General features: G+C 36.3%; 1 protein-coding gene across 3 annotated transcripts; it reads left to right on the forward strand.

Annotated features, from left to right (window-relative positions):
- Window positions 1-711: 711 nt before the first annotated feature.
- On the forward strand, window positions 712-10,764 carry LOC104607277 (zinc finger protein 4-like). Of its 3 annotated transcripts, none has more exons than XM_010272885.3 (2): window positions 712-1,405; window positions 9,632-10,764. In XM_010272885.3, the coding sequence occupies exon 2, from the start codon at window positions 9,738-9,740 to the stop codon at window positions 10,518-10,520; it is 783 nt and encodes a 260-aa protein (XP_010271187.1). In that variant the 5' UTR covers window positions 712-1,405; window positions 9,632-9,737; the 3' UTR covers window positions 10,521-10,764. The 3 variants fall into 3 exon arrangements, with proteins under 3 accessions (XP_010271187.1, XP_088760563.1, XP_088760562.1); XM_088904437.1 differs by lacking the exon at window positions 712-1,405 and adding an exon at window positions 1,437-1,623; XM_088904436.1 differs by lacking the exon at window positions 712-1,405 and adding an exon at window positions 1,651-5,951.
- Window positions 10,765-13,144: the final 2,380 nt, after the last annotated feature.

Here is a 13,144-nt window from a genome sequence, read left to right on the forward strand (position 1 = left end):
TCTTCCAAATCATGTACAAATTAATATGTTTAATCTCATAAAACCAACAGATCTTTCATAAAGGTTTTTTCTTTTCCAGTCTTGGTTTGAGACAGAAAGGAACCAAAGCCCGTGAAGAATACAAAGAAGCATCCACGGTGAAACAAAAAAAAAAGTTACCAACCAAGAGAAAGGAACAAATGAAAACAGCAGGAGTATGTGAGGGCACGTGAAGTATCAGTTCTACATGAATCTGAACTCCTGAATTTCTACCAACAAAATAGAAAGAAAAAAAGAAACAAAGAAGACTCCACCCAATGTGAATGCTTTTCTTCTGGTTTTATTCCAAGATCCAAGAAAACAAAAACCTCATCTCCATGCGTTGAAAAGAAGCATGCTCTCTCTTATACTCTTTTTTAATCTTCTGTTCATAAAGCGCTCTGTCTCTTTCTCTCTCTCAATATATGTGTAAGTGACTTAAGTGTATATTTATTCATCTTTCGTACAATAATTTGGCCATTTGGGACATAATATATTATACTATGTGCATACAGTGCATTGTTCTTATTCTTCTCTTGTTTTAATCTTTTTTTATTCTTTTTATTTGTTTCACTTCTTTCTGGGAAGTAACAATAAATATGGGAATTCGGAATCAACACCCATCGCCATCTACTAACAACTAGAGTATTAGGCTATGTACCATTTCATAAATAAAGAATGCCTTTTGAGAGGACCAGAGAGAGAGAGAGATTTGAATTTTGGGTTTATAAATCCATCAGACATGCATGCAATGTATAGACATGAGATGGGTATGACAGGGAAATAATGGGCTGAGATGCCATGCATGAAGATGGAATTGGAACTTGGAAAGGAGTCATGTGGAACTTGCAGGAATGATGATGGGTGAATCTGAGATAGAAATGGACCCATGCACCACTGAACTTATCTGAACACTTGGTCTACTCTTTAAAGCTTAAAGTGGAGAGAGGGAGAGAGGGTATCTTTGGTAGGACAACAATGGGAGTAGCCTAGTACTTTTTTCTTGTTTTCTCTCTCCCGCTATCTTTCCATCTCAATTTGTTGCAGTAGTTGCTGTTTGTTGTGGTTGAAGTGCCAAGATTCAACAAACAGTGAGTGTGGTGAATGTGTCTGCTTCTTTTTCTTAAATTATCCAACAACACCTTTTTCTCTGACTTCCCTGACGTCCCACCATCGTCTCTCCCAACCTTTTCTTTCCCATAATTAAACATCACTACCCACCCATCGAATTCTCCCTCTGCATATCTTCTCATCGCCATTCTTTCCCTTTTTTATTTACTCTTCCCTGTGCAGCAAAATCAGAGATACCCAGAAGCTGGTTTTGTCTTCTAATTAGCAACAGTCACACCCATATGGCACCACTGAAGATGTCTGCGACCTCAAAATAGTATGTACGAGAATCCCATTGTGTATCTTAGTTCTAGACTTTTTTTTTCCTGATGTTGGAATTTGATGTTTTAGACTGGATTTCTGTTTATTTAAATTTTCCGGCGACGGTGAATGAAATGGCTGTTATATCAGTCACTGTCTGTTGATGTTTCTGGACTTGGGTTTACCTGGTTCGGTTCCCGTGGTTCCTGTGTTTCTGCAAGTTTTATTTTGTGGGTAGGATATAGATTTTGTTGCTAATTTCTGTGGTTTCTGTAATCCTTTTGTATATTTTCCTATCTATTAATGTTTCTGTGTTCTCTGTGTCCTTGACGTTTCTGGATATCTAGTTGATTACGGTAATCTGTTTCTACCATTTCTTCTTTCTAGAAGATTGAAGCTTTTCTGTTAATTGATGAAAATGAGGCCTGAATTGTTGAGAAGGACATGCCAAATGAGAGAAATATGATGTTTGGTTGCAAGTTTTATCAGTAGTTGAATCTGGTTTATTACAGAATTGTTGATAGATCTCCATTTTCTTGGACTGTCTTCTATTTGCATATCATGCTTCTGTGGTTATTTTCAAATTTTGATGGTCTGAACACAGAACATCGAAGCTCATTTTTCATTGATGCAAACTTTTATATATGGTAATCTGAAACCACTTCCTAGTACTCCTCAGCTGGGTTCCTTTGTGGATGCCTTTTAAGAGCACCCTAGAAGTATGGTGAACAAGAGGCTGATGTGAAGTTGCAGGCTTGCACACTTTGTGTTGGATCGGTGTTGAAAATAATCAGTTTGGAAGGATTTGGTTGGTTTTAGAGTTCTTTTGTACTTTTTATTTTTACGGAAAAAGAAATATACAATCAGATAAAGTTTCTCCAAACAGAATTACAGAAACTTACTAATCTAGAAGACTCACTTTCTGGTTCAAACATGGTTGGAAATTAAATATCTTGGTTATTATCTTGGTGATTTTCCTGAGACAGAAATATTTATCGAGATGCATATACTTATATAAGTTTTACTTGGGGAGATTAGGGATGGCTGAACCACAGCATGATGGTTGGAATATGAAAAATAGTCGTCTGTTCTCAATTTTGTAAATCAAATTTTAAAATCTCAATTGAAGGAAGTTTGAAAGAGAATCTTTTTTTTTTTCAATTTATATACATGCCATATCTTTGTTTTTCAATATTCTTGTTCTGAGCTTCAAATAAATGGAGGAATTCCAATTGAAACATTCTTCATTGGGTTTTATCCTTTTCTATCATTTTTGTTGCTCATAGATAATTTCTCTGTTAAGTCAATTCGGAGTCCCTTGACTATATCTTCTAATTCTTGCTCACTGGGGTGATGCTAGTTATCTTCCCTTTGTTACTTGTTTGGTGAATGTCTCTATTGTCCATGAGCAGTTTTATGAGAAAAAAACACCATGGTGACGTTTACTAATGTTTTCTCATGAATGAAATCTAAAAGGTTTCCCAATTCTTCTTATAGTGGATAAGTAAGAAATCCTCCAACGTACTTAGCATGGTGAAATATTAACTATTGGCTAGAGAATTTTCATCAGTTCTTTCCATAGCAAAGGCATGTGTTGCAGAAATTGATGTCTTAAGATCTCAATATAACTTCATTAATTGCAAGCACCAGACATTTGTTGGAAATCATATGCATAAGCAACCCTTTTCTGAAGAATATCTTAATTAAAATCAAGCATAGAAATGAGCCCTGCTTCTGACATAGTGGAGTACATTTATGCTATTTCGTTCTGGATCCTTGCAGAGACAGGATAACTTTCAGTTTATTGCTTCTTGTTTATTGAGGCTTACCATGGAATTTAAAGCTTCTGACTTGGTGGTTTAACCATGGCCATGTCCTATGTCTTAACTTGTTTTTTAATCCTTATTACAATCTCAGAAAAGCAACTTATTCTCTTTGAGCGTTCTCCTGTAACCTGCAGCACTGAATCTTCATGGTAAAGGCAAAGATAATATACACATGATGTGAGGGGAAGATAACATATCCTCAGAATTCCTTCTTCAATTATCATATAATCAACTCCATGCTCGCTATTCTTCCAGTTTTTGTCTACTTTGTGAATTGTGATAAACAGGTCTGTTGTGGCATGCCATGTAGAATCCAGAACAAATTATGGTCTTGACTTTTGTTGCACTAGTCCCAATTTATTCCATGCCTAAAGGGCTGCTACTAAAGCTGATCAATACATCCATTCTTACTTGGATCTTGCTAATATTTTATTTGGTTCATGTATATGCTAACACATATGTTCTTTTAACAATGTAACTAGAAGAATAACAGAAATTGGGAAAGTAGATTTAGATGGTTTGGAGATGTGCATAGAAGAACACCCACTGATATAAGGGGTGAAAACTGAAAGATGAGGATCTTAAAGAGCTAGGGAAAGTCTGAGAAGAGAATGGGTTGAGGTAGCAAGAAAAGATCTAAGGACTCACAAGTTAACAGAAAATATGGAAAAATGGGATTCTTGTAGCAGATTATGATATAGTTGGGATAAGACTTATGTTACTGATATCAACCTTATTCTCCTTGTTTTCTTGATATTCTTCATTCAAACTTATAGCATGCATGCTTTTGGTGTATATATTTTATATTGATATCTTGTATAGGGGCGTTTATGTCTTTTTCCTTTCATTAACTTAATCTAATAAGATATCATTAATGGTGGTCATAGGCCTAAATAGACCAACACCATTCTCCTTTCATTTTATTTCTTTCTTCATATTCCTCCTTTTTCTCTCTCATACTACACACACTCAAGTGCATCAAGAATAAGCTCCAATAAATCAACTTGGTAGCAGAATATCAAGTCTGAAACCTGAGGGAGTTTCTTCACCACCAATCCTGTTGATTTCATTAGGCTGTATGGACGAGCAATGGGACTAGGCACCCAACTTGGAATTGAAAGAAAATTTTCCAGTTGATACCCATTAGTTTATGGAGATTTTTTTCTGTATAAATTAGTATTTTTCTAGGCTTGTTGTGAAAATAGTCAAAATTTACATGCTATTGGGCCAGAACTTTCTCTCAAGACAGAGTGATTGTATGAGGCATGGGGTGTTTGATTCATGATATTTTCTGATCAAAAGAATCTGGTTTGGCTTGATTTGGAGCAGCATTGATTTTTGGGCGTTTTTTTCTCATCCTATTTTACTACCCACCTTGCTTTCCCTTTTGACTGTTTTATCAATTCTAGAGGTGGTTGGCTATCTGCTGCTAGTTGTGATAGAGAACTTTGGCTAAGGGGATGTGTGGGTTTGCCCTCACAAGGTTTTTCTTTTCCAATATTCATCTAGACATGGTAGATAAGTACTCTATCTGAGTTGTTATTGGGGTACAGTGAAAGTGCACTCTTACCTGCTATTGATTGGTTTGAAATTTCTTGTTATTCATAAAGCATGGCCTTTCGCATTAATTCCAAGGTTGATTCTATTTGGATATATCATAAAATAAATTACCTAACTTCCTAGAAAACATAGGAGTTCAAACTATCATAATGAAAATAGATGGAATCAACTATTTACAATGGTCCTAATTAACTAGAATAATTATTGGAGGCAAGGAAAAACTTGGCTACATTAATGGGAAGAATGGTCCTAATTAGCTAGAATAATTATTGGAGGCAAGGAAAAACTTGGCTACATTAATGGGAAGACCAAGGAACTTGATGAGGATATAACCTTGCTCATAGTAAGTAGGTGGGAGAAAATTCGATTAGTTCCTATTACTGAATTAGATGCAACCTAAATTAGCAATGCCTTTTTTATTCATCAGGACAACTGTGGAGTTCTGGAATGAAGCAAAGGAGGCATATCATAGGTGAAAAATTATTTCTTAAAAAAAGGTGAAGAATTATGCTTGTATTTTGCAGCTAAGCTAGGAAATCTCCCATCATCACTAAGTGGAGAGATCCTTGGCTGGTTATTTTGCATACTTGGATGCATTGGGAGTAGTTGGACTATTATGATCAAGAAAGGTGTTATTATTTACAAGAGAAATTTGGAGAGGACTCACATCTCAACCCACATTTTGAAATGGTGAAGGCACAAACTTTGAGTGGAGAAGAGCTCCCCATTCTAAACCAAGAATATGCTTAGGTTCAAAGTGAAGAAATTATAATGAACCCTTGGAGAGATCTGCACTCACTTCAATTCCTTATAAGGACAGCAAAAGAAAAGGGTACAAGGTTAACAAAGAGAAATTACATGCACCCATTGTGGTAAAGGTGGGCATGGCAGGGATAATTGCTGGAAACTATGTGGACGTCTTGCTATGTTTAATAAGGGGAAGAACTCTACAGCCACTAATGTCTCTACTACTAATTCTTTTGCCATACCAATTGGTTCAGTTGAATCATTCTTATCTCTGGGTGTCTTTTGCAAAGCACCTATATCTGGGGGCTCAAAGAGGTTAGCTGCCATTCTTGAGGAGGAGTTGGAGATGTTCTGAAAAGGTATCCAAACAAGAGAGCTCTACTACCTCAGCATTCATTGGGGCATATGTGGATTACCTTTTTATTCTTGGTATGCTCTACCTATAATTCATCACGGATCCTTGATTCTGGTGCTTTAGATTGTATAATGGGTATTTTTTAGTTTTTTCTAGTTATTTTATTTGTTATGGTAGAAAAAAAAATCTAGGGTTGCTGATGGTCTAGCTAAGCAAGTTAATTGGGTTAGAAGATCTGCCAACAGTTTGGCAGATGGTCTAGCTAAGCAAGGGGTACATAGACAGACTATATTTTGAGAAAATTTCTTGTTGTTCTGCTTTATTATTTTTAATGAAATCATTTTCTGTGTTACTTATCCAAAAAAAAAGCTAGGGTTGCTGATGGATTGCTTTCTCCCATTGTGATACTAGTGGCTTGTGGCTCTTGGATTCTTGCTGGCTTGATCCCTTGAAACCTTTTAAAGTTCCATATTTTTGAGTAATAATAAAAGTTCTAATCCATTTGAAATTATTCAATCTTTTTCTCATCAGTCTTTAGTTTTTACTATTTACCATTTGGACATTGTAATGTTGTTACTTATCTTGATGATTGTATCCGATGTACTTGAGTTTATTTAATGAAATCCAGGGACGAAGTATACAGCATATAAATTTTCACAAAATGGTGGATACACAATTTGAGAGGCTTTTAGAGGTTCTTTGTCCTAACCAACAATAGAGAAGACAAATAGAACTAAAAATAGGAATAACAAACAACAATAGTTTAGCATGGTTCAGCTTGGTCTATGGAATATGGGGAGATCAATTCACTGTTGAGATACCTGAATAAGATGCAAAAACTTGCAGCTTAGATCTCTCTCCCTCTCTCTCTCTCAACCCTAATCTAACACAGCTAATACCTAATTAAGCCAAAGATCAAATTATATCAAAATCAAAATTTACAAAATGGTTCTCTTGCTCCTATAAATACATAAAAGTTCCTAGATGTTTATCAACATTACAACTATTTCCCCATAATCTCTATCACCCTCCTAGAAAGAAAGCCTAGGTACAATCAAATACAATAACATATCTCTACATAAAAAAACACAACCTTATGTCTCTACACTTTATTATGAGGGAGAGTTCATATTCATGACTGCATTTGTATTTCTCAGAGGCAGCTAATGTGATACTAAGGTACATGGAAGTTATCAATTGGAGAAGGTATCTTACTTCATATCCAGGGGCATCTTTGTATTAAGGCATATATAGATGCTAATTGGGTGGGATCTATTTTAGATTGTAGTCAACTTCAAGTTATTTAAAATTTTTGGGATGAAATTTGATTACTTGCTTCAGTTAAAAATAATCCATGGTTGCTAAGTCCAATGCGAAGTTAAAGTTCGGATATATGGCACATGGAGTATGTAAGGTATGGTGGCTAAAGATCTTGGAGAACTAAGGCCCCATTTGGTTTGCGGGAATAAGGGTCTGGAATCAGAACCGGAATGGGCTATTCCGATTCCAACTGTTTGGTTGAGAGGAATCGGAATCTCATTCCCATTCCTGCTGGAATGGCATTCCCCCATTTGAGGGAATGGTCATTCCCTGACCCTCGGGAATGAAATCCCATTCCTTCTCATTCCAATACTCATTCCCATTCCTGTCTGGACCAAACAGACTATGGGAAAAGACCATTCCGATTCCGATTCCAAACGGAATCTAAGATTTTTCCTTTTTATATTATTATATGTACATTGTTGTAGGTCTCTGTTGAGTGTACACTTATTATTGCAAGGGTAGTTCAGTTATTTTTCTAATCAAGGGTTTAAGTGTAATTGTGTGATTTTCATTATCATCATCTAAGCCTTTCCCCAACTATCCCCAATTATATGAGGTTGGCTTCATGCCTGGAATTGAAAATGATATATGTATCTTTGTTATGTAGCATGTTTGATGTGATTACTATTGTTATGTGAGCTATATTAAGCTTAAGTTTCATTTTTCACTTGGGTGTCTTCCACAGTGGAATAAAACAATGATGTTGTAGAGAATTCTCTAATTGTGTTATTTCCTTTATGCTTTCTCCTCCCATATTTGAATACCTTACACCTAATCTGTAATTTAGAGCCAAAACTCCTTTTGTCAATTTCTTGAGAAAGCTTGTCTCCAAACTCCATACGTCATGTGCTTGCAACTAGATATTCCCTTTTTTTTTTCTTTTATTTCTTTGGATAGATAAAGTGAAAATATTTATTAATGCAACTATTGCCACTACATTTTGGAAGCTCGACTTTTCTTTTCTTTAAAACAAATTAATCTTGTAGAAAATGAATCTCTAATAACATCTCAAGAAATTAGCAACAAAGCATTGATTTTTTCTCTGAACCAACTAAAGACATTGGAAGTCCAAAAATGTTTCATTACCTTTCTTTACAAGTAAGAGTCTCCGTAAGTATGGCTCTGTGGGATACTGAAATATAACTCCCAAGTTTGAATGAGTTTTAACTTCATTTTTTAATGGGTTTGTGAAACCTTAGTGAGGACTGAGGAGGGACAATAGGTAAGCATGGATCTCATGTTATTATAGTTTGGGATATTTTAGTTGCCAAACTCTATTTTGAAAATATCTATGGACACTATTACTTGTAAAGATGGATTATGCAACATTCTTTTATAAATTTTTGGGCATTCTTCTTCTTTTAGTGGATGAGAACAACAGGCAAGAAGCAGAACATATAGACTAGTTTTATTTGGGTTCTTGATATCAGTATGTTGGGGAATATGTTAAGGCCATTTCTTATATGTCTACAAAACCCAAGAGTTCTAAATTTGGATCTAAAATAATTTTAACAATTAAAGTTCATTATCCAAATTTTCTTATGCAGAAACTTAATCCATTTGTTCTAAATCATCTGAAAATTGTAGACTTGTTCTGTTTTTTTTTTTTTTTTTTTTTTTTTTTTTCTGTGATTCTAGATCAGCCATATAGTTATAGAAAATAAATGACCAGTATTAGTGATAGATCTCATTCACTTCTACTTATAATGAAGAACACAATAAAATGGTTCTTCCACTTTTACTTATAATATTTTTATTATAAAAACAAACTTAAAGTTAAAGAGAATATGAGGCATAAGCCTCTTGTATAAAGTGCAATAGGGAGTATGCACCTCTAGGCAATTTTTTAGCGCCATGCCTCCAGGCATACATCTCCAATGCCTTTCAAAACACAGAAGCTCACTCAATATTTGCAATTATTGCTTATGGATGTTTTCTCATTCCTTTATTGGAAATTTCTGCTGCTGAATATTTTCTAATTCCTTTATTCACAATTCTTTCTTTTGGATATTTTCTCATTCCTGTAGAAGGATGTGATAGATGAGATGTTTTTAGCTTAGTGGTTATCTAAAGTAGGTCCATCAAGATATTGAAGATTATCCTTCCCTACAAACCAACATAAAGAAAAAGACATTTTTTTTCTATGTAGGGGTGGGCAATGCCACACATATTTATAACCTGTATGTTCTTTCTATGTTCCAGTGTTAGCTTATCCTAACCAGAGTTAAACCTTGGTTCCGGTTTCAGATGGAAATTTTATAAGTTATCCTAAACTTTGACCTTATTTACATTTTTGTTTCGGTTGTATCTTCTCCAATTTAGTTAATCCAGTTAAATCATTTGGTCCCCTACTTGGAGTTCCGTCTTTCCTTTTACAGTAAGCTTTCCTGCCTGGCATTACTGAATTATTCATTATCTCTCATAATTGCAGATGAAGAGCTAGAAACCATCAATTGTAGGTCAGGCCAATATTTCCTATACTAGACACTGCTCATCCAGCAAAAAACGAGTTCTTGATCTTCATTTTATGATCAAACATGAAAGCATCAAATTGTGAATTTGAAGCAGAGGCAGTGTCTGAAGATGAATCCGACATCAGCAGTCAAGTTGCTTCCAATATCTCCATCCATGGAGCTTCTCCAGAACCTTCCAAGGACACCACCATTTCCACCTGCCTCACAAATCTCATGAAGCTTGAACCTAATATGAGGCCCATTTCCCTCAATTTAAGCCTTAGCTTCAAAAATAGTGATAGTGATATGGGGGGCACAAAAGAGTCAGTGGGGCTCTCACTATCGAGCACCAGTGAGAGTAGCAGTGAAGTTGCTCCTCACACTCCATCGACCTCCTTCCCTAGAGTTTTCTCTTGCAACTATTGTCAACGCAAGTTCTTCAGCTCACAGGCTTTGGGTGGGCACCAGAATGCACACAAGAGGGAGAGGACACTAGCAAAGAGAGCCTTGCGGATGGGAATCTTCTCAGAGAGGTATGCCAGCCTGGCATCCCTTCCCCTACATGGGTCAGCATTCCGGTCCCTTGGGATCAAAGCTCACTCAATGCACCATGGCATTGCAGCACCAGAGAGGCCCCCTGAGATTAAAACTGGTGCCAGGTTTGAACACAGCTACTTTGGGCCACCGATGCTCTTGGAAGATGATGACGCAGAGCTGTTTTGGCCTGGGAGTTTTCAACAAGTGCCTGAGGGAATTGGTTCCCATCCAGGTTTTGAATTGGCAGGAAGCTCATCTTTTAATTTCGTAGCAGTGGCTCCAGCACCAGAAGCAGATTCATCCCCACCAGATCTTACACTGAGACTTTAAGAGGTTCCTTTCTTTTTACATACAATTATTGCAGCATTGTTCTCTCTGTACAGTGAGATGTGCATGAGCTATGTGTGCATGCTTTTTCTTCATCTCTGGATGATGTTTTATTATATGTTGTCATCACTGTATAAGAGTTCCTGAGGGGAAATTTCAGTGTCTGTGATTGTTATTATACTGATCAATGCTGTTTGTGTGGTGGAGATATGCAATCATCTTAATGCCCATAATGTGCTTTATCATCTTTTGTGTCTTAATTTCCTTCTGTTATTAAACTCGCTAGTTATATTCATTGCAACATTTTGATGATTGATTATAACCTTTTAGAGATGAAGCCAATATCTAGGCCTGAAAATGAAGGACCCTGATGTGGATGCAATGCAGGCTTGTGGCCTATTGGCTGCATTTGGATGTTAATATCACATGGGTTGCACTTTAAGGTGGGAGATGTTTTACTAAGTATTTAATCCTGTGCCACCAAACTCTTAATTGTACAGAAAAGCAATACCATGAGTGCATATCTCTAAAATCCTAGAGGAGATACAATCTGTAAGCCCATGTTGAAGGTTTTGGAGACCAAAGAACCAGTCTTTGGATAGTTTCACCACCCATGGGCAAGGCCATTTTGATACTGTCAGAAGATGAGCATGGCAGTATTAAGGAAAAATATCCTTTTTTATGTGGTCAGAAACTAATCAAGATGAGATTGTCCAGGAGATTTCTTACATTACCTTGCTGCTTGTACTGCTTATATCAAAAAGATCACTCAAAGTTTGTCTCACATAAATGGACAGCAGCATGTTCTGGTATAATCAGTTTAAGCAGGGCCTTTGAATAGGATTTTTCCACATCCTGTTTGGAATTTGCTCATTCGTTAGGAAGCAGGAGTTAGGTAGAACTGTGCTATCACACTTTGATATTTGGTAATAAAATCAATGTTGTATGATGTCCATGGATATTTTGATAACTGAACCACTCAGATAGCAATTAGATATGGATGGAACTTTATTCTGTTTTCACAAAGACATTTGTGAATTATCAAGAATCAACCTGGGGCTGGTACTAAGTAGTAACTTGTACCAGTACCCAGGACCAAATTAAAGTTTCTTTTCATTCAGATGAGTAGGGATTTGAATGAGATTTAGATTTAGATTTGTTACCTTGGTGTTAAGATTTTGTCAGAAGCCAAGTTATTGGTTGTGTTTGGTACCATTGTTGTTTGTACCTGAAACGTTTTTGGTTGGCCAATACAAACTGGCGAGAGACAGAGAGATACGCATTGTCACATCACAAATGACATTCGTTTCAGCTTGCTGTTTCTACCTGAAACGCCAATATTGGCATTTCCACAAACAACCTCTCACATATGCATTGTTAAGGAATGCCTGTTTCAACTATAAGCAGCCTCAAATAACAATCCTATTCCAATTTGTATAGATCAACTTAAAATGCTTTAGGTAGAAATAACAATAGTACCAAACACAACTTTTGTTGGAACCAACCATCACATAAAACATCTTTTGTGTTATTTTGGTCGGAAGTCTCATCAAGAAGCGTCAGCCCTTCTAAAATGGCTTAGTTGGAACTTTTAGTTCTTCACGGGCAGTAGGGCCCATAATGTTGCAAGCCTCTTGTTCATGGTCAAAAGAAGCGTCTCAAACTGGATTCAACCATGTCTGATTTAAAGTATTAGCAACTTTCTGATGACATTTGAGGTCAGGAGGCAGATTTTTCTGTTCTGGTTAACCAGTAGGTCAGCCCAATGCCTTTAAGAAAGAAGCAAAAAAAAAAAAAAATCCTTGACAACATATGAAATTCAAAACCTTCCCTAAAGCTCTTGATCCATACCCTCCCTAAAACCTGCAAGTGGCTGGGCTTTCAGAATTCAAACCCTCTCCACATATGAAAATGCAAGGCCTTTCCAACCCTACCCACTCCACATTTGAGGGTGGGACGGGCTGGGTCCATAACCTGGATCTAATTTCCTATGATATATAAGTAATAAACAAGCAAAATAACATGAACCAACAATTTTCAATTATTTGATTGAAACATGTAGATGATATATAAATTATCAATTATCCTTCAAATAAGATTCAAAGCTTTATTAAATTCAACACATAATATATAATATGCATTCTTCAGGATGTGTATTATGGGTTGTGTCGGGTTGGATTTAACCTAATACTGTACCCTATTCATACCTAGGTTGTAAAATCTCAAAACTGGTCTCGTATCCATTTTTTCAAACCAAAAAAACCACCCCATCAAGACAAGTAGGATAGAAATATTGACACGATATGCTTGGTATCGGGCGTATCGTATCGGTATCGATTGACAACAGTACGGGATATGCTACAAATAGAAATATATCCCGCATGTCGTTTGTATTGCACTAATATGAATGAGCATCGACCTGTATCATATTGTATCAGCCAGCACACACCAGTACGGGGTGATATGCGTGAAACGCCGCATCTCTCTATACTTCAATAAAAATGCACCTATGGCGACGATTCGAACTCAGGCCATTCGGATGCGTTTATCTTTCGCCACACTCTAAATCATCAAGCCAGACTTCATCTTGCGATGTTTAATAGAATAAAATAAATTTTATTAATTTT

The sequence above is a fragment of the Nelumbo nucifera genome, chromosome 4, assembly GCF_055504915.1.
Source record: "Nelumbo nucifera cultivar China Antique chromosome 4, China Antique-T2T, whole genome shotgun sequence".
Taxonomy (NCBI): domain Eukaryota; kingdom Viridiplantae; phylum Streptophyta; class Magnoliopsida; order Proteales; family Nelumbonaceae; genus Nelumbo; species Nelumbo nucifera.